Source organism: Ambystoma mexicanum, chromosome 7q, assembly GCF_040938575.1.
Source record: "Ambystoma mexicanum isolate Mex_15411 chromosome 7q, UKY_AmexF1_1, whole genome shotgun sequence".
Taxonomy (NCBI): domain Eukaryota; kingdom Metazoa; phylum Chordata; class Amphibia; order Caudata; family Ambystomatidae; genus Ambystoma; species Ambystoma mexicanum.
Genome location: NC_090941.1, coordinates 409,801,219 through 409,823,194, shown reverse-complemented (window position 1 = coordinate 409,823,194; position 21,976 = coordinate 409,801,219). Strand labels below are relative to the sequence as shown.

Genomic DNA, 21,976 nt, shown 5'->3' with positions numbered 1-21,976 from the left:
GATAGATGGATTTGCAGTCTGTCTTGAGGTTGTAGCAGCCTGAATAATCAGACCTTCTGGAGTGGGATGCCTGTTTAAATACTCAGGATCAGAACTAGAAGTTCTATACTTCTTAGGAAAATTACTGTTTACTGCAGCAATATTGTTAGGAGCTTCCCAGTTATTTTCTACCGTTCTCTGAAGTGCCCTATGAAAGGGGAGAACTGGATCCTTCTGGGGGCCCCAATCTAGTATGTCAGTCATGTCATCCTGATCAAAAGGTGGGTGAGGCTCTACCCCAACCCACGTATTCCACCACTCTATTAATTAAACTCCTGTACCCTGAATCTGCATGGTCAGGTTTTGCAAACTCTAGCACAGGCGACGTATGAATGCCACTAGCAGAGTGAAGATTGTTGCACGGGTCTCATTTTTTCGATTCTGCATTGATCAATTCTTCTGGGACCTCTCTACTACCATATTGTACTCCAAAAGGAGAAACCTCATCTTCAGAGCCACTTTCTTCAAATATATAAGACAGACTTAAAGAAGTCTGGTTTTGGTAAGGGAGTAAATCTCCTGTCTTGTTCATAAGTTTTGTTCGAAGAAATCTAAGGAACCTTCGATGGTATCGAAGGAGTCTTCGAGGACACTGATGGTGTCTTCGACAAAGGCGTCAAAGACGCTTTAGGCTTCGATGTCGAAGCCGTTGGCGAAGTCACGGATGTTTGATGACCTTTTTAATACAGTGTCAGGGAAACACTCGATTCTCGAGGATTCCTCGACGACTTTGCGTCGACTCGAGTTTTATGTGTTTCACCCATACTACTTTTTTTAACACAGTAGCTCCTGTCTTCCCTGTGTCATCCGATGGAGCGACCGGGGTCTGGCTCTTTTGAGGCTTCTTTGAGGGGGTTGAGGCCACATTCTCAAAGACCTCCATCATCTTCCTTCTAAAATCTTCTCATTTTCTTGGGGAATCCGACTTAGTCGGGCATCGTACCAATTCGGTAGATGTATCGGATGATGAAGCGGGAGATCTAGGTCTCCTTTTAACTCTTTTTGAAGAGGAAGATGAAGAGCTCCTCGATCTACTACGAGATCGGGATCTCTTAGAGTGTCTATGACGATCTGATGCTTTTGAATCGCTTGGATTTTTATCTCTTTTAGACAAGGCCTTCGAGGAGGCCTTAGAAGCTTCACGCCCCACCGCCAGTTCACCTTTCCTCTCACGAAGGGCCTTCTCCGTCATCGACTGACAGGAGCCACAGTCGCTGGTTCGATAGTCTGAACCTAGGCACCAGAGACAAATGCGGTGAGGATCTGTGATCGACATCATCGAACCGCAGTCGATACATTTTTTAAACCCCGTCTTAGGTGTAGAAGGGGTAGATGAAGACGACATTTTCTGAAGAACATTTCTAAGCGTGCCGTTCGAGAGCGAAGCAATCGAAAAAACAGAACTGAAGCTAACGGGCGCGGCACAAGCTATTTGTACTGATGATGACGTTGACACGGTACGGAGCCTGTCGAGGGACAAGGACGCCACTGTCTCGTGCACAGCACCCTCTGCTGAAAAAAGTTTCCGAAGTCGCGAAGCTAGCAGGGTACGAATATCACAAGATGAGGAATATGTGGGAGGACACCGTCCATTCGAAATAGAGGTTACATTAGAATATATATGTTTCAGGAAGTGGGCAGTAACTGCATGGCAATGTCTCAGCATCTCAGCAAGGTTTGTGGAGAGGATTGAAAGAAAAGGGATTAAAAGAAAAGAGATTGGAAATGTGTGTAGTTGGAGAAAAGAAAGGAATATTACAGAAAGGAATAATACAGTGCGAGTAAAGCTGGAGCCAATATAAATCTGTGCCTCCGGGTTTCACCCTTTCAACTAGGACAGAATCCATGTAACCATGCTTCCACCTTTTTCACATGCCTAATTCCCCTCCACCCCAACCCCGTCCCTTGTGAGCTTCCCACAATTCTATTCAGTTTCTCCACTCTTTGGTCTAAAATGCTATTACTAGGGCAACAACACCCAGATCCACCTCTGAATGAATGGAGAACCTTGGCTCATAATCTTCCTAACTGCTCAACAAACACCAATGGATGGATGGGATTTAACTTGTTGAAGCTTAGTGCAAAAAAATAAAAATTGGTTGTGGTGGGGAGCAAGGATCTCAGTCTAGTCTTTCTGGCCTCTGGTGAGGGCCACACGTCACAAGGCAGCCTCATGGATGAAGAATCTGGCATTCAAAATAAACTGCTATGACATGTGTATGTATGGCTGCCCCTGATTATTTTTAAATGCTGCCTTTTCGTTTCACTTCCAATCAAATCACATTAGTAACATCAATTAGCTCAGGAATACTCGACAGTGGTAATGCAGCTCTCGTGGGCAGGCCACTCTACCTTGTTCTATGGCTTCAGAATGTCTTGGACGCTATTCCCAGCTTACTCTTGGGTGGTTGGTGCAGGGACCATAATTCCCTCATGTTTTCCAGCTTCACTGGATTCTACGTCCATCTATGTGTCCAGTTCAAGTTCTATTGGCTCTGGCCATCGATTCCAGCTCGATCCACTTTTCCAATAGCGCCCAGTTACCTGAGGGTTCGGCTGCGCTTTACAAATAAACTAAACGCCAGCCCATACTGTCCACTCTGCATCTGCCCTCCTCCTATTGAACCCCTCTTTCTGCAGAAAAACGACAAAGGGCTCTACGTTTTCCATGTTGATCCCTCAACTCCGGACCGTTCCCCCTCTTGGGATCTGTTCAATTTCAAACCATCTCCCAATTCGCAAAGCGGCAAAGACCTCAATACTTTGAGCACCTCCTCTCGTCCAAATCTTGGTAAATGATTGTAGTCCCACTCAGCACAACAAGATTTCTGGGTGTATGTGCACTTTAAAAACTACCCACACACAAGAGTATACAGGAAAATGAGCAGACTGGATGGGCTTGGTCACGTGCACTCCCCAAAAATACTGGAGGTAGAATTGAGTCACAATTAATATTAATTAGATAAATGTGCATAGACCGTATCTGATTTGGGGGACTTTGCCTATTTATTGGTTACACTGAAAAGCTAATAGGATGCGCGCCCCCCACCCCAGGACTGTCGGCGAGTAAGTACATCTTTCTTGCAGTAAAAGACGTAATCAATACTGCAAACTTACAATGAAACTGGGTTATGAAGAATATGTGAATGTGATGCCGGCTGCAGTGAGAAGTTCTTTACGACGGGCAGGTTCCAGCAATTTCCTCTGAATATTTTTATGGTTCAAGAAGTAGGGAATCACCGCAGAGGCGTCCTCGTGAAGCGTGATTTGCATATCCCAAAGACTTGTGGCTATTTTCTGTCCTGTGCGGACGTTTGCAACAAATGGGACAGAGCTATTTAAGTCTGTCGCGCGGAGAGCAGAACAGTGCTGGGGTTGTGTATGAAAAGCCACACAATTTCTTGCAAGACAGAGGTGTGGAGTGTGATTGAGGTGTGCAGAGTACATACACATCAGGAGATCAGGAAAAACAAAACAGATTTCAATGGCAAAAGATATTAGGAAATACTAGGAGTAGCCTAATGTAAAAGTAGTCCATGTAGCATAAGCAAGAGGAGTACCCGAGGACAGGAGAGGTTTAGAATACAAATCCTAAACTGCAGAATTAAAGACAGGTCACGTGCTCAATTGTCAGCAGGAAATGCAGTTACTGAGAACTAGGTGGAAAAAGTAAGAAAACTCAGTATTAAATAAAAACACGGCAAAAATCAAAACGAGGAATACAAAAAACACTGTTGAAATATATGCCAATCAGCGATGGAACAAAAGGGTAGTGAGATGGGGTTATGTGGGTGGCGACAAGACGCCAACTATGCATGCTGAAGTCTTTATCAAGCTAAGTCATACAAAGTATGGGATATGATCAACATAGATATGGTAATGATGTGTTATTTATATAGCGCCGTTATCCAAAGCGCTTTACAGAGCACATACTTACATACAGTATCACCCAACCGAAATGCTCAACGTAGAGGCTGCTGGTGACATTACTGAAATGCATGTTGATGCCAACAATCTATTACATCACAGTGACATTGCTTTGTAAAGATTGGTTAGGATTGTCTATGGACTATTCAAAAAGGGGACTGAACATTTAACTTGTAAACATTTCCTGTGACGCTGGTAGCCTGCAGCTTCATGTCGTGCTATGAGGGAGAGGCAGGCGTAGGCAAAGGAAAAGGAATATCCTTACTGTTTGGCATCCACTAGTCGCTCCAAAATGTCCAACAATAATCCGAGTCCTTCATGGCCAAAGTTTTCAACCCAGCTAAAATAAACAAATGTAGAGACAAAACCATTAGTACATGTGGACATAGTTAGCAGTTTAAGCAATATGTAGGTTTTTTGATGCACCGAAAGTCAATAACGTAAACATTAACTCAAACCAAAAACACTACTTACTAGGGACTTCATTTTTACATACAACCACAATTGCAATACAACCACAAATACCACTATGATGCTCATCGACGATACTCAGAAGATTACACCTAAACAAGGACAATGAATGTGTGCCTACCGTACCGTTCCGGTACTAGGAGTTTCACAGAATCATATGGATCTATTGGGACATTGTCATAGTTACTCAAGTCTTCACGAGCGATGTCTGAACGATGAAGTTGTGCATTCCGACTCAAAAGGTGCCTTTTGTATCAGTATGCGTGCCTTCAGAAGCGTCAGTATTCGGGAAACACCACTTGCCTTCACCTATGGCTCTCAATTACGTACATGAAACTATGGATTCTTAAGGCTGGAGTTATATGCATGGGATAGCCCATTGGATGTCTTAGACAGGAGTAGCCAACCAGTCGCCCTGCAAATGTAATGGCCGTTAATGCCCATGAGCCCCAGCCAGCATGGTCAGAGGAGAGGATAATGTGAGTACTAGGCCAACCCATCTGGAAGGAAACTGGTTGGTGTCCCCTCTGATAAGATTTGGAAAGACCTAAAAAGGCATGGAAGCTGGTGGAGTATGCCAAAAGGTCACGAGCCAGTGTGGTGAGAAATTAAATGTAATGTGAGAGTTCAGATCCAGAGCTGGTGGTGACTGCAATTGTATGGGCTGGTCGCAAAGCTGGTCAGTGGGGCGCTACACAATAGAGTGCTGACCTTGTTCACCCACATGTGCCCCGCTCTTCATTACAATATTTTGGCTAGGAGGCAGTGTATGGCACCCAGTGGTATATAGGCTAGAGCCAGTGGCAGAAGTACCCGACTGATTTACATATGGCTGGATCCCTTTTGCAACGGTGCAGACGGGCTAAAGAACAGTGGAGTGGAAGGTTGCCAAGAGCAAAGCCAGTGGTTTAGATTAAATCGAAACCTTCCACCCATCACTTTTTTGGTTTTAGTTCGGCCTAGGGGGGGAGCCTGCATTTGATCCAAACTGCGAATCTTATGAACGCCGTTGCATCGCAAGACCCGTAAGCAGGTTAGGGGAGGGAGTGGGAGCAGTCTGTTCCCCGCATTCCAATCCCCACCAGAGAGCACGCAGGGCAGAGACATCTTTATAGAAAGGAAAATGGGGCATGCCCCCACCTGCTTGATTAACTCAGTGCAGTTTTAATCAAAAAAACTAAAAACGCACCTTGAGACTGCAGCGTAATGCTGAGTTTCTCAACCCGCTACCTGGATGTTTAAATCAGGGTCTAATCTGATCAATTAATCCTTTTCACTATAGTAAACACAGTTATGTTAATCATAGCACCATTTGTGTAGCATTTTCACCATTGTTTGGGGACTATGTGGATCACAACAAACGTTAAAATTGCTGTTAATAAGTGTGTGTCATGATGGTTCAAAAGATAGTTCAGTGTGAAACACTAATTGCCGAGTTCGGTGTTCCTTTGCCAGATCACAGGCAGACTGCGCCTTCCAATCTCTGCAGCTGTGCTCTAGGACAAGAGCAGAACTTCAGCCTACCCACTGGATAAAATATCGCCAACACATTGATCACCAAGATAACTTGGCTCTTTTCATGTTAGCGCTCCTATGGAGATCTGGCACCTCAAAGTGCACACCAAACCTCCAAACCTGTCAAACCAGCACTCTCCTTTCTCATGTCTCAAAGAATACAGTAAGAAAAATGGTTTACCTTGAAAACAAGAAATCTCGAGCACGAAAACCCCAAAACCAAATGTGGATAAATGGCGATGTCTACACTCTCCGACAGTCCACATTGTTTACACGTCCATTCTAGCCCATACGCGCTAATTTGTGGGTTTCCTGGACTCAAACCAGCACTCGATTCTTCCCCAGAAAGACCATCGGCACAAAAAATGACTTTCCAATCAAAATATTTTAAAGGATATTGATGCTTTTGGCCTCTTCCAAGGTCATATTACGAGGCCCTCTTCAGTACAGGCCATGACAGAGAATCAAAGCCCCTCCACCTATGCAGAAACCTAACCTTCTCGAGTAGCATCTCTCTCTCTTAAGAGGGAAGAGAGCAACACTCCTCCAGTTGCTCAAGAACACATGCGATGGCAGAGCCGTCTTAGACAATTGCCCAGATTTGATTGCATCAGAAGTCGGCCTTCGTGGAAGGTAATAAAGTTCAGACACAACTACCACAGGGATTGGTGAGGGGGTGAACCCATTCAAAAACGCGTTTCTACAGAAACAGATTAAAATGCTAAAAATGCAATTTTGTTCTAAATAAGTTAATGAAAGGATGAATTTCTGTGTTCTGCTGAGGTCTCAGCCGTCGGGTACAGAAATCACTTATGCAGAGAAATTAAAACAACCGAAACTTGCAAACGATATCTTATATTTCCCGGACAGGAGCATCTGCAAACAATAAGAATAGCTCTTGTGTCTTTCTAAAATAGTCACGCACTAAGAACCTGGATGTTTCACAAAAATACATTTTCACCCCTCCACCTTTTTGGTCTTAGTTAATTTATTTGTTTCCAGTAAAAAGGACCAACTGCCCAAATTCTTCACCTGGCATACAGATCCACCCCTATTCAGGACCAATCAGATCAGATATGGAAAGCCTATTTCCCAAATATTACTGATTTTACAAAACGTTACGCCAAACTTGCAACTACAGAGCTACCGTGAGTTAACGACTCCGTTTTGGCCGTTGCAAGAATGTTTCCCAACGCTTCTGGCTTGATCTATAAACTTTCCAGAATGATATTTCATCACATCACCCGATGGATTAGTTCTAGACTTCTCATGATCGGCCCCCAAAAAACTTCACTTCAATGGATGTCCTTTAGGCCTTCAAACTGACTGTTGCTCTGTCACCAGAATGTCCTGTGAGCCTCTGACTTAAACTAAGTCTACCACAGCAATTTGGATTTACTGATCCATGGATGGTGTCAAAACCAACCGGATTTAGTGTTTCCCTAGAAGCGCTGACTGTTAAAGCAACAGGGAGAGCTCCACCATGATTCGGGTACATTACACAGCTGAGCCGCATATGAACGCAATTGGTTGGCAGGCATTTGAAAGCCCATAAGGATCGCCTTCTGTGATGTTACTCTCTGCTTCAACACACCCAATGATGCTCGACATGTCACATATGAGGGCAAGAGATCCTTACTTGTGTACTTGCCCTACTTTTCTGTCTAGGGCACACGGTCTAGGCGCAGTTGACAGACCACATGGTCCACCCATCACAGGTCACGCAACCAATAGCCCTTCTCATCTGCTTTATCAACCACAGTTCACTGCTTTCCCTTAACAGTGAAGAGTAAGTCTTGTATCACGTTTACTTTTCTTCCAACACTGTATTGTGGCTGCCTTGGCCACCATTCACTTAGTTGTTCTCTCAAAACTTCTCTTGCTCCTGCCATTACAGGTCTCCGAACCTGTAGTCCTTTGACCACTTGGCCTGTGTCAATACTCTTCTCGCAGCCTTTTTGGGATTTTACTTGCTTAGCCAATACTTGTATTTCAGTCAATTCATTCTGCGGTACTTGCCACCTATACAACGTTGCTTTTATTCCATTCAGAATCTGTTAATTTGCTTTCTTTCTGTGTGGCATTGAAAAATGCGTATTCAATCACACTTATTACTGGTTTACATTCTGTATGGTATTCAATAATGCTTTCAGTGCGGTCAAGTTTGTAAACACTTGCCTCGGTAATCAAAAAAGTGTTCAGAACAGTTTCTGTAAGGTTTGTTATTCATGTAAGGCTTATTGGCGGTTTTGTAGCGTCCCGGTATGAGTTTTCCCCTTCTGCATTCACTGGCCTCAGTCGGCAGCTCGTGTCAGCTTTGCTTTCTTCCTTGCTTGGATTTTCCTGCCTTCACGGTCTCCGCCCTTCTCTCACAGAGGTCGGGGAGAGCACCACTTGCTCCCCCGGAGGTCAGGGACCGCTGGAGAACTTTGGCACTCTACAGCTTGTGCCCGACACAAGGAGAGCAAATGATTTTCTGACCGTCTCTGGGCCTTCCCCGCGTCTCTGGTCCTCTCTCCCTCTCCGGTCTCTCTGGTACACCAGCTTCCAACTCCAGCCAGCCCCACACTCCAGCCTGCTGTGTGACCTCAGGTGGTGGTGACTTAGTGCAATTGCCGGACCATAATTAAAAGGACATACTTGTTCTTCACAATACTCTGCAGGCCTCTTCCTCCTCTTAGTACTGGAGTGGTGAAATGACCTACAAGTGTTCATGAGTTGCCTTTTTCTCATCCCAGTACCATAGTGGGTTAAAGGAAGGAAACTGTAGCGAAAGGTATTACAATAGCCCATAAAGCCTGGGGGCGAGTTAGGCTGGTCTTCAATAGGGAAAGGGGGGATACCATGTCTGCTTGTGGATATCCTCTCGCCAGTCCCAAGGACCCTCCACCCAGGTGATCCTCCCTCGCTCCTCCACCCCCCAGGGTCAGGATCCAAAAGTGGCCACCTGAGAAGAGGATCCAAGGGGAGCAGGTGCGAGGATACCCTCAGGTTTCTCACAGCTCTTAAAGTGTTTGGTTTGAGATCTGCAATGCTGGGATTCTAAACCCCCGTCATTGGGACCCAGGGTTGGGACACAACCACAAGAGCACTTGAACATCTGGTGTGGATACCTGTCAAGTTATTGGCTAGGATTGTACTCTGCTGAAAATATCCTAACATAGGTTTTTAGGTTTAAAAAGTGTCCAAAAACACAATCTCAACACGATCAATCCATCCTTCCGCCCACCCACAAACCAGGCCCTCCCTTGTTTTTAGATCCGCCAGAGCACCTGAAGATCATACAAATTGCAGTGGTGCCAGGTTTAAATCCCACTAACAAAACCTGGACCTTGCATGGTTCCTGTCCCTCCAAATGCACTTGCCTAGCTTTGCCCCTCCTGCAATGGGGAATGCCCCATTGCTTGATCTGTGCTCCCAAGGCCAGCCCTCCGTTGCTCCATTGACCCCCCTCAACCCTCCTCCCCTGCATATTGTGGATGGTCCGGCAGAGGTTCCTAAAGTATGCAAAAACACGAGCAAACAGTGATTTTTCATAACTGTGGCAATGTTGAAGACTTAAAGCTTTAATGGAAATAGAGTCGGGTAGGTTTAGAGCAGCTGGCTAGGTGTGTGTGTGAGCTGTATGGCATACAACGGGCCACGTCTTTTGTGTTGTCGCCAATCGGAAATGATGGGTATTTTGGTGCTTCACCAAAACTGGCCATTGTTGGTTGGTTTCATTTGCTTCTCTAGCACATTGGGCAAAGTGCTTTCCAGAAAGGAAATAATTGGTAAAAATGAAATGACGACCAGAAATACATAGACAGAACAGAGGGGAACAGAGCACAACACCAACACAGACGTAGAGGATGCGATTGTCCATAAAAGTGTATATAGTACTAGTCCCTCGGCAAATTGCAACCTGCTAAATAAAATCACGCTACCCAACGTAAGATAGCATGGATAGGTCGGTGGCCAATACTACACAATCCACAAATATAAAGTCTAAAAGCTACAAAACAGCGAAAAAAACCACAAAAAAGGCAACCCCTGCTGATAAAGAGTTAAACCGTGGACTGCCTCCATTTCGCGCGGTCAGTAGAAACCTTAAACGACTGACCGCGGAAAGACTGGTTAAAGAGGTGCGCTTTATAAATGTACTTAATCAAGGTTGAGTGGGTAGCGGCGGGATTTGAACAGGTTCCACACCGCGTGCCCTCTACCAAATGAGCTGTAACGTCACTTCAACAGCAAAAACACAAAAGGAATTTAATTAAAATAAAAAAAATCACTTCATACTTTAAGTGGCTGTATTTGTTATTGATTCAAATCGAGTGACATGTTTTGACACATTTGCGCACTTTTTTTCCACACTCTGTGCAACTTGCAGATCTAATTTGCATGGCGCCGGTTTTTATTTCCCTGCGCGAGCCAGACGTACTCCAGAATCACATCCCCGGTTGTTGACAGCGCTCCTGTAGTTTGTTTAAAAAGCAACTGTACCTTGGCTAATATTCTCAAGGAGCCTGAAGTACATTCGGCTGTAAAGATTTGAAATTCCGTGCATATTTCAAGCACCCTTTGGGAAACAAGTTCTCCCGGCAGAAGGGGAAAAAAACAAATTAATTTAAAACTCCGTCTCGGTATCTACCCTCCTTCAGACAAATTGAATCGCGGTAAAAGCCTTTTTGCCGCACCTCGAAACTTACACCGACATCCAGGCTCGGATCTGATTATGAGATGCTTGAAGGCAAGCCGCCTGCTGATTATCAAGGCACGGGCACTGAATGGCAATACGAAATGATTTGATTTACCGCTGGATATTTCGGGGTGTCATTTTTACCTTGTCATTTCCAGCACAAACATCTGTATGCAAGTGTACTTAAGAGTGGTTGTTTACTTTTTGCCAATCTGCGAAAAGAGACGGGGTATTAATCATTCTCTTCGGGATCGTTTATATTGCATGAAGAACAGGCAAAGCCGCCACGCAGCTGTTTTTAGAGCATGGTTCGCCGGCAGTCCGTCGACATAGATTTTTTTTTCTTTATTAAAATATATATTTTTCTTGCTTAGGTTTTCAATAAGATGCGCGGCTTCGTGATATTTATCTGCGTGGTGTCCATTTATCAATCTGCCACGGGTGTGAGGAAATCGGCGAGTGCGAGGAGAGGTCAGCGTAGGGCTCCGAGAACAAATAAACGAGGAAATTACCAAAAAGAAAAACCCATTAACACGATACCTTGTGAGGTTTGACCTTTGAGGCTGGAAACACAGACAAATTCCACCATGCCGTCCTGTTTTCTACAATGATTCTCCACGCGCTTCCACAGAAAGGAGAGTCTGCAACGTGTTTTAACCATGTGCCTGCCCTTAGGCGGCCATTTTTTCCCATCATTAAATCCTGCCCCGGCCTTCTCGGCGCTGCTCTGCGTGCATGGCTATGTCTGTTTTTCAGTGTGACCGGTCTACAGCCTGGCCAATATCAGAAACCGCACTAAGCGTAGTCGCCCTCAGTACTTTTGAGTCTATTTAACGACATGCAGGCCAGTAGCATGCATTTTTCTCCTTCACGGAAGCGGTGAATAAAGGACATTTGCAACAACTAAAGTAATAAATAGATCGTACCATGGCCTAGCACGCCATAGTGAGATCCGGGAGATTCTCTAAAGTCGATAAAGCTTTGAAACAGGGATAGAAACGCGAACCCATGCCAACAAGACAAAAATTCACATCACTGTACTGATTCTTTAAAATAATGGAAGCAGCTTACACCATCAAACTGATTGGTATTTGGCATTCCATAGCAGCTTAGCAAGTATACAGGAGGAGAGCTGGGTGCGCCAAGGAATTCGTGGTCAGGGCCGGGCCCTGGGGGTCAGGTCTGTCTCAAGGAGCCCGCCACCACCGGCCGAGTCCAGCTAGAGCGATAAGTAAATACGCGAATTGCACACAACCTAATCCCTTCCCCTCCTAGCCCAGTCAAACGCCATCCCTTAATTTTGTCACCCTAATACAACCGACAGTGAACCTTTTATTTATCATGCAGCAAACGTAATTGTGGGGACATCACGTGATCGCGGGAGCGTGTTCTCGCGAGATCTCGATACACGGGATCTCGCGAGCCCACGCTCCGCGGGAAAACGTTCCCGCTTCAGAGTTGGCGCCCTGCCAGCTAGAGCGGTCGTACAGGAGCGCTGCTCCTGATTACACAAAAAGGAGAATCAACTCCAGAACCATCACTACAGCTCATAGGGCATAACACCACAGCCACTGGAGGCTTCATGGGGGCCCTATGAGTTTACGGCGTGCCACCGGTGAGCACAACCCTTCCACAGTGAAGTAACTGGGGAAGCACAGGACCTGGTCAGTTTAACAGTGAGTAAGCGCCCTGCGCCACCAGTCCGCCTTAAGACATTCTCCCTTGTTCTCAGTCAATAAAGACTGTCAGAAACCCTACTGCGTCCTGTCATCCATTCAGGCCACAACAGTAATGCTTTGGCTGTGAAACCAGCCACACCTTGGCCTGGAACAAGTTATCTGTATATAAAAGGTGGTATGTGTTGGGAGAATTCAATGTTTGTAGGCAGGCATGTAATGTGATACACCTCATTGACCTTCACTCTCCATATAAGAGTGTACCTTAAACATTCTCCTATGCGCAGGTAAATATGCAGACAACGCTCAAAGCGTACCCGAGAATGAAGGGGAGGGAGGGAGGAATGGATTGGGGAAATACATGTATACAAAATGAAGTATCGGCCTGTGTAGTGCATGATGGTGAGCAGGAGGCAAAATGCCGTTTATTTACTTTGTCGGGGAGCGCCCTAGTGCGGCCACACCCCTTCAGCTGGCGCTCTAACAGTGGGAAGCAAGGATGGGAAAGGCAGATGCAAGTGCTTTATTTGTTTTTTAAGACAGAGTGGGGGAGCACCTGGTGGGGCTTGTGACCGGCCCCTGTTTGGATAGGCACTGGGCCGAGATGCAGGTCAGACCAGAGGCCTACGTGGGGCTCGGACCAGCCTGAGCCCCGCCAGACTTACCCAGCTCTATACAGAAGATCTTCTGCAATTTTAAAAGCATGTAAATCGGAGGGGCTGGGAGAGGGCAAGTGGACCGAGCCATGAAAAAAGACCTGCTATTTTCATCCACAAATGCAGTTGGTACGATTCCATAAGTTATCATTAGCAAAAAACCCCATACCCGCACATTAACTTTATTGGGTAACATTAGTGGCAGCTGCGACACAACAGGCCACAACATAACTGGCGACGAGGATACGAGGATACCTGAAGTCCCACGGACCCACCATGCAAGGCGCCACGCCACCCCCTGCGTTTCTCCCCCTGCCAGGGACACCGGCGATTCCGTGGATGCAATGGGAACCCCTTTTTTCCACCTACTTGGAAGCGCTGGGCGGCACGCGATATGCCCCCATCAGGAAGAGGGCGATGCTGTTGAATGCGCTAGGGGTTGAAGGTCAGCGCATCTTTGCAGGCCTTAAAGAAATACCGGCGGCCGACGAAGACGCCGATGACGACGACGTGTACAAAGAAGCCACGCGTCGCATCATGAAGAGGTTCACTAATAAGGAGAATATTGTACTGCATAGGTTGAGATTCTACACTCGCAAACAGGAAGGGAGCGAGACCGTGGATGACTACATCACCAGGATGAGGGAACTCGCTTCTCTGTGCGCCTTCGGAGAAAATGCAGAACAGGTCATCTGCGACATGCTCGTCGTCCACACCAACTCTAGGAAAGTGCAGGACAAATTCATCCAGGAGAAGGAGGTCACCCTCGATAAAGCCATCCAGATTGCCAGGGCGGAGGAAGAAACCTCCAGCAGACGCAAGGAGGCGGGAAGTCACCTGCCTGTGCCCGAAATGGCGGCACTACAATGGAGAGGTCGCAGAGACAAGCAATCCCGCGACGGCCCCAAGGACAAAAGTCCCAGGAAAAAGGAGGCACCGAAATGCTACAGATGCGCCAGTCTCAAGCACATGGCGAACGACCGCGACTGTCCCGCCAGGAATAAAGAATGCTCCAAGTGCGGACGCATTGGCCACGTGGCTCCAGCATGCATGTGGCGGGAGAAAACCGTGTCCCGTGTCGACGGTGACTGCACCTCCACCGATGAGGATGAACTGCTGGACAGACCCATGGTTGTCATGGTCAATGCCCCCCATGCCAGGAGAGAAAAGCCCCACTGCACCATTAAAGTGGACGGAATGGAAACGCGCGTCATGGCTGATTCGGGATCCGACCTCACCATTCTGCCCATCGACACGTACAAGGAGATGATGGGACAAGAAAGAGTGGAGATTAGATCCACCAGGCAAAAACCCACCGTGTTTGGAGGGGCAACGGTCGACCTGTTGGGCTACATCAAGGCCCGCATCGATTTCAAGGGGAGGTCTACCACCACCAAGGTGTATTTTTCCCCCAAAGGTCCAGCCGTGCTGGGGTGGGATGACCAACACAAACTCAGCATGAAACTAGATCCCAGCACTCCGGAACAGGTGCTCATGATCTCGTCAGGAGCAGCGCAAAACTATAAGGAGATCTTTCCAAACCTGTTCTCCGAGAGACCGGGAAAAGTGAGAAACTTCGTACACAAAATTCGACTGAAACCCAACGCCACCCCAGTCAAGCACAAAGTAAGGGCGGTACCTGCCACCGCAAGACCAGCTTTGGACGCTCACCTGAGGAAGATGGTCGAGGAAGGAACCATTGAAACCGTGGAATCCTCGCAATGGCTGAGTCCGGTGGTACTAGTTAAGAAGAAGTCCAGCAACGACCTCAGGATCTGCATCGACCTGAGAAGCCTGAACTTGGAGGTGATCACGGGTAGCTTCCCGCTCCCCAGCATCAATGAGATCGTCCTCATAATGAAAGAGGCGGCCATTTTCTCGAAGCTGGACATGCGTGATGCCTATCACCAGATTCCCCTACACAAGTCCTCCCGCCCCCCGACGGCGTTCATCACTCCTTTCGGCACCTTCCAATACACCCGCATGCCTTTCGGGTTATCGTCCGCAGCATCCGCATTCCAGAGGATGATGAACTCCCTATTGAAAGGCCTCACCAATGTCTCATTCTTCCAAGACGACATTCTGGTATACGCCAAGGACAGCGAGACCCATGACAAGGCGCTCAAGTCAGTCCTAAGCAGACTTCAGGAGGAAGGCATTCACCTACGCCATGAAAAGTGTGTCTTCGGGGTAAACAAAGTAGAGTATCTTGGGTACTGCATCTCGAGTGATGGGGTGAGCCCCAAAAGGAACCTCATGGAGGCCATTACTGAGGCGCCGGCGCCGATGTCTAAAGAGGAACTGCGCTCATTCTTAGGCCTAGCTGAGTACTATGCCAAATTCGTCCCCAGGTTCTCTGAGACCACGTCTCCCATGAGGGAGCTTCTGAAGAAGGGGGCAGCGTATTCTTGGGGCCCAGAACAAGATGAGGCTTTCGGCGAAATCAAGAATAGGATTCTACACGCGCCGTGCCTTAAACCATACAACCCTGAATGGGACACCTACATCACCACTGACGCCAGCGCATACGGCCTAGGGGCCACCTTGACCCAGAAAAAGGGCGACACAGAGAACATTGTGGCGTTTGCATCCAAGGCATTATCCTCATCCGAGAAGAATTACTCTACGGTAGAGAAAGAGATGTTGGCATGCGCTTGGGCCGTCGACTACTTCAGATCATACGTATGGGGGACAAGATTCAAGTTGATCACCGATCACAAGCCGCTAATCCACATGCTGAGCCCGGGCGGCACCAAGACGGCCACCCCCAGACTGGCCAGGATCGCCGCGAAGCTCCAAGAGTATACCTACGAGATACAACACATTGCGGGCTGGAAAAACGCACAAGCGGACTGCATGTCCAGGCTCCTCAACCAAAGCGCCCCCGGCACCACATTCCTGGAAGACGAATGTGTCGTTGCGTCCATCGGCGACCTGAGGAACGTCGAGTACATGGAAATGAGCGAGCGCCACTGGCAAGAAGAGTTCGAGCAGGACTTCGCTCTAAGGCACGTAAGCACCTGGGTTCGAAATGGATGGCCCAACGAGAGAGCGATCCCTGAAGGCCTTCGTCCCTACTGGAAGGTGAATGAGGAAATTACCGCCATGAACGGTCTCATTCTCAGAGGTGATCAAATCATCCCACCCAGCGGAATCCGTAAAGTCATACTGTGCAGAGCACACTCGGGCCACTTAGGGTGCAACATGACCAGAAGAAGGATACGCGACGCATACTGGTGGCCAGGTATGGACCAGGAAGTTCGGCAGATGGTCGATAGGTGCCACGAATGCTCCAACAGCGACAATCGCCTAGCCGTGAGGCAAGCCCCCATGCTGCCCACCGAAGTCCCCAAAGGGGTGTGGCGAAAACTGGGGCTGGATTTCATAGGGCCGCTGGACAACATGCCCCCTGAGCACAGATACGGGATAGTCTTGGTCGACTACTTTTCCAAATGGGTGGAAGCTGACTTCACCCCGGACATCACTACGGGAACAGTCATTGAAACTCTCACCGCCATATTTCAGCGGGAGGGCCTGCCCGAAGAACTCGTCACGGACAACGGAGTACAACTAGTATCCAGGGAAATGGAAAAATTTCTCAAGCTTAACAACATCAAACAGCGGAAAGCAAGTCTATACCACCCACAGGCAAATGGCCTAGTCGAGCGGGCCAACCGCTTCATCAAAGGGGCGCTGCAACTGGCCCACGCCTCGGGCCTAGACCCATACAAGACGGTCAAAGAAGCCGTAGCGGCTCACCGTCTCACCCCCAACGCCGTCACAAGTGTTTCTCCGTTCCATCTGCTGAGGGGGAGAAGGGCGGCATCCTCACTGGTACCACCATGGCTTCAGCAAGTGAGGGCCGACGAAGACGTCGACATGGCTGACGTAACGTGCCGTATGCAGCGCAACAAAGAAGCAATGAAAGCACAGGGGGACTTGCGCCGAGCCGCTCGACACACACAAGTCAACAAAGGGGATCTGGTGAAGATACGACTTCCCCACAAGGACACCACCACAGGTTCCAGATACAGCAGTCCCATAGAAGTCATGGAGAGAGGGACAAACCACATCCGCACCAGCGATGGCAGGAGATGGAATCTAGAGAGGGTAGCCATGTACCGCAGGAAAGATGATACTGTACACTCCCCTGGAGACACTGGAGGAGATCAGGTCTGCCAAGAGCCATACGAGAACCATCATCTCCCGAGTGGAGACATCATAGAGCCGCAACATCGCAACGACTTCGCAAGCTCCCTTTTCCCAACCACACCCAGGGGATCACAGCAAGGAGCTGGACAAAGAGATCCCGATTCACCAGCACCCTCCCAAGGACACTTCATCGATCCCGCTACATACCCGGATCCTGGCAGGCCCCAGAGAGAGAGAAGGAAGCCCGGGAAATATGCGGACTTCATCATGGAGTGACCTCCCATTCCTTTTTTCCCAGCAGAGGAGGTGTGTGGGGACATCACGTGATCGCGGGAGCGTGTTCTCGCGAGATCTCGATACACGGGATCTCGCGAGCCCACGCTCCGTGGGAAAACGTTCCCGCTTCAGAGTTGGCGCCCTGCCAGCTAGAGCGGTCGTACAGGAGCGCTGCTCCTGATTACACAAAAAGGAGAATCAACTCCAGAACCATCACTACAGCTCATAGGGCATAACACCACAGCCACTGGAGGCTTCATGGGGGCCCTATGAGTTTACGGCGTGCCACCGGTGAGCACAACCCTTCCACAGTGAAGTAACTGGGGAAGCACAGGACCTGGTCAGTTTAACAGTGAGTAAGCGCCCTGCGCCACCAGTCCGCCTTAAGACATTCTCCCTTGTTCTCAGTCAATAAAGACTGTCAGAAACCCTACTGCGTCCTGTCATCCATTCAGGCCACAACAGTAATGCTTTGGCTGTGAAACCAGCCACACCTTGGCCTGGAACAAGTTATCTGTATATAAAAGGTGGTATGTGTTGGGAGAATTCAATGTTTGTAGGCAGGCATGTAATGTGATACACCTCATTGACCTTCACTCTCCATATAAGAGTGTACCTTAAACATTCTCCTATGCGCAGGTAAATATGCAGACAACGCTCAAAGCGTACCCGAGAATGAAGGGGAGGGAGGGAGGAATGGATTGGGGAAATACATGTATACAAAATGAAGTATCGGCCTGTGTAGTGCATGATGGTGAGCAGGAGGCAAAATGCCGTTTATTTACTTTGTCGGGGAGCGCCCTAGTGCGGCCACACCCCTTCAGCTGGCGCTCTAACAGTGGGAAGCAAGGATGGGAAAGGCAGATGCAAGTGCTTTATTTGTTTTTTAAGACAGAGTGGGGGAGCACCTGGTGGGGCTTGTGACCGGCCCCTGTTTGGATAGGCACTGGGCCGAGATGCAGGTCAGACCAGAGGCCTACGTGGGGCTCGGACCAGCCTGAGCCCCGCCAGACTTACCCAGCTCTATACAGAAGATCTTCTGCAATTTTAAAAGCATGTAAATCGGAGGGGCTGGGAGAGGGCTAGTGGACCGAGCCATGAAAAAAGACCTGCTATTTTCATCCACAAATGCAGTTGGTACGATTCCATAAGTTATCATTGGCAAAAAAACCCCATACCCGCACATTAACTTTATTGGGTAACATTAGTGGCAGCTGCGACACAGACAAAAATAAAATAAAACTGCAAGACCATTACAGATGCAGGAAACTCATCTATTACAGCTCTGTCCAAGCTCTTTGGGGAAAATACATGCAAACCTCCTAATTTGCATATGAATTGCATCAACAGAATTGACTTCACAGAAAAGGACATTGCAAGGAGCATCAGTCTTTGATACCTGGAGGCACCATGGAAGTGAAAGTCCACTAAGTTGCCAGAAGTAAGCCAAGTGGAACATGTGCAAAATACCTAAATTGCACTATTATACATGGAGCAACTCTATAGTCATGAGGCTTTCCTTATAATAGCATAGTGGAGTAAAAAGACAGCCCCAGAGTGTCCAAGATAGAGAGGCCATGCCAGGCCATAAGAGGAGAGCAACGCTGGGTTGTGCAACACCCATTTAATGCAGGCAAGTCCAAGGCATTTTTTCCCCAACATAAGGCCCAGTGAATGAGCGAGAATGGGCCTCCCTTCCGTTTAGTTAGTAGAGTGTGACGCAGAACTGTAATCTTACTAACATTGTCCAATAGATTACAAAAAGACATGTGTGCTACAGATGCTGACTTTGTGTAAAGTGTTGGGAGCATTTAAAGGCCCCAGAGATCCCTTTCACCTGAAAAGCAGCATATAATTAAATACTGCCACCAAAAATGGCCTTGCTTTGCTTTCCCTGTCACGAGTGGCAAGCAGTTGAAAACTAAGCAAAAACGGCCCCGATTTGCTTTTATTTCACCAGAATGACAAGAAGTTATACACTGCATCCAAAAACAGCCTGGATTTACTTTTAATTCACATCAGGGGCAAGAATTTCAACACTACAAGCAGAAACAGCTTTTGCTTTCCCTTTGACTTGAACAGCAGCCCTTTAAACACTGCAAACAAAAACGACTTGGCTTTTTCTTTTGTTCACGTCAAATTAAAGAACCATGTGGAAGGGGGCCTACCCCTCTATCAATGGACCAACAACAAATGCAAACTTGCTCAAAAAGGAGAAATCAAAGAATCCTGCGACCTGCAAGACAGGGTTTTAAACATTAAAAGCATAAAATGGCCTGCACATGTGTGAAAAGAAAAACGGCTTTACAAAGCCACAGTGGGAAAAGATGGCACTGCTCACAAAGCAAATGTCAAGGAAATATGATGTGGGGGGGTGGGGGTTGACCAAAGCAAATGAATATTAGGTTCCAACCCACAAAACTCCAGTCACCATTGAAAGAACAAGTTACTTTCTTACCTGGTAACGTTCTTTCGATGGGATGGTCCGACGACGTATTCCATATCTATGACATGTAATCACCACAGCTGTGCTGCTTCGGAAACTTTTTTCGGCGTCTGCGTCCTGCGTCGATAACGTCGATGCGCCGTCGTCGAGGGCCTCCTCTGACGTCCGACGTCATCCGATGTGATAAGTAGGACGCACGACGCCCGTAGCCTCAGTTCTAGTTTTTTCCCCCAGAACGTGTGACACTAGTCAACTGCCAGTCAGACACAAAGCCTTGCGGAACGTAAGCTGCAATCGCAAAAGAAATTCTGCAGCGGGGAAGGCAGGGCGGGAGCGATATGGAATACGTCGTCGGACCATCCCATCGAAAGAACGTTACCAGGTAAGAAAGTAACTTGTTCTTCGAGGGGATTGGGTCCTCCGACGTATTCCATATCTATGACAGACTCACAAAGCAGTACCAGAGCAAGGAGGAGGGAAAGAATTTAGAATCAAAATTTAGAATAGCCAATCAAATAGCAGAGCAAAGGACCGCCTTGCCAAAGGCCAGATCCTGTGCTCGGATGGAATCGAGGGAATAGTGACGTACAAATGTATGTACTGAAGCCCAGGTGGCTGCATCACAGATGTTGCGAATAGGAACACCCCTCTGCAGGGCAGTAGACGCAGCCATACCCCTGGCAGAATGGGCCCGCAAGCCAGCCGGTGGGTCCTTACCCGCCAAGCGGTAGCACTCCGAGATGGCCAAAATAATCCAGCGAGACAAAGTCTGTTTCGTCACAGCTTGCCCCAAACGCTTTCCAGCGTAACCAATAAAGAGTTGATCGTCCACTCTGACCCAGGACATGCGTGAAACATAAAAGCTTAAAGCTCTCCTAGGATCAAGCCTATGGAGCCTCTCCTCTTCCTTACCAGGATGCGGAGGAGGATAGAATGCCGGAAGAACAACCTTCTGGGCCAAATGAAATTCCGTCACTACCTTCTGAAGAAAAGAAGGACGAACTCTAAGGACAACCCTGTCCTTGTGAAATACAGTGAAGGGTGGCTTAACTGAAAGTGCCTGTAACTCACTCACTCTGCGAGCGGAAGTAACCGCAACTAAAAACACAGTTTTCAGAGTTAACAGCCTCAAAGGGCAAGAATGTAAAGGCTCAAACGGAGCACCTATAAGAAACTTAAGAACACGGTTTAAATCCCAACCAGGCACCAGGAAAGGTGACGGAGGGAACACATTAGTGAGCCCTTTCAGGAACTGTGAAATCAAAGGGATTTTAAAGTAAGAACACTCTTCAGACGAGCGCTTAAAGATGGACAGCGCCGCCAGGTAACCTTTAATGGTACCCACTTGCAAGCCCCTGTGGGCCAAAGAAAGTAAAAAGGACAGAACCATGGGGATGTCACATGCAAAAGGATCCATATTCTGAACTCTGCACCAGTCGCAGAACTTACGCCAACGGCAACGGTACAGAGACTTTGTTGCTGGCCTTCGGGCCGAAAGCAACACCTCCATCACGTCTTCAGGGAGGTCCCAATCCCTATACCTCAACCTTTCAGAAGCCAAGCTTGAAGGTTGAGGGATCTGACCTCTGGATGGAGAACCTGACCCCCCCCCCCCCCGTGAGAGCAGATCGTCTCGGCAGGGAAGACGACGCGGATGGCAGATGGACAAGTCGAGAAGGTCCGGGTACCACGTCCTCCGAGCCCACGCCGGAGCAATGAGGATCATCCGGGAACCGAACTTCCGTAACCTCCGCAGCACTTGCGGGATGACGGGGACTGGAGGAAACGCGTACAGCAGCAGGAATGACCACTCCACCACAAACGCGTCTCCTAAGGCTCCTTTTGGAGGAAATTCCCACAAGCAAAACCTTTCGCACTTCCGGTTGACACTGGAGGCGAAGAGATCCACTTGAGGGGTCCCCCAAAGGGCGAAGATCTCCAGGAGAATCTCCTGAGCCAACTCCCACTCATGAGAGATCGTGCTCTGCCTGCTCAGAGCGTCCGCCGTCACGTTTTCGTCTCCGGCCAGATGAACTGCCAAGATCGAAACTTCCTGCTTGATGGCCCAGAACTGGAGCTGCATCGCCTCCCTGCACAGAGGAAGTGACCCTGCCCCCCCCTTTTTGTTGAGGTAGTG

The 21,976-nt window shown here is 48.1% G+C and overlaps 1 protein-coding gene across 7 annotated transcripts in view; it reads right to left on the bottom strand.

The window, feature by feature from the left end:
- Window positions 1–21,976, bottom strand: part of DIAPH3 (diaphanous related formin 3) — a 2,562,783-nt gene that overhangs the window by 1,887,139 nt on the left and 653,668 nt on the right. For all 7 annotated transcript variants that reach the window (XM_069640497.1, XM_069640493.1, XM_069640496.1 and 4 more), the window contains one exon: window positions 4,232–4,306. In XM_069640497.1, coding sequence (XP_069496598.1) covers window positions 4,232–4,306 — 75 coding nt within the window. The remainder of the gene's footprint in view (window positions 1–4,231; window positions 4,307–21,976) is intronic.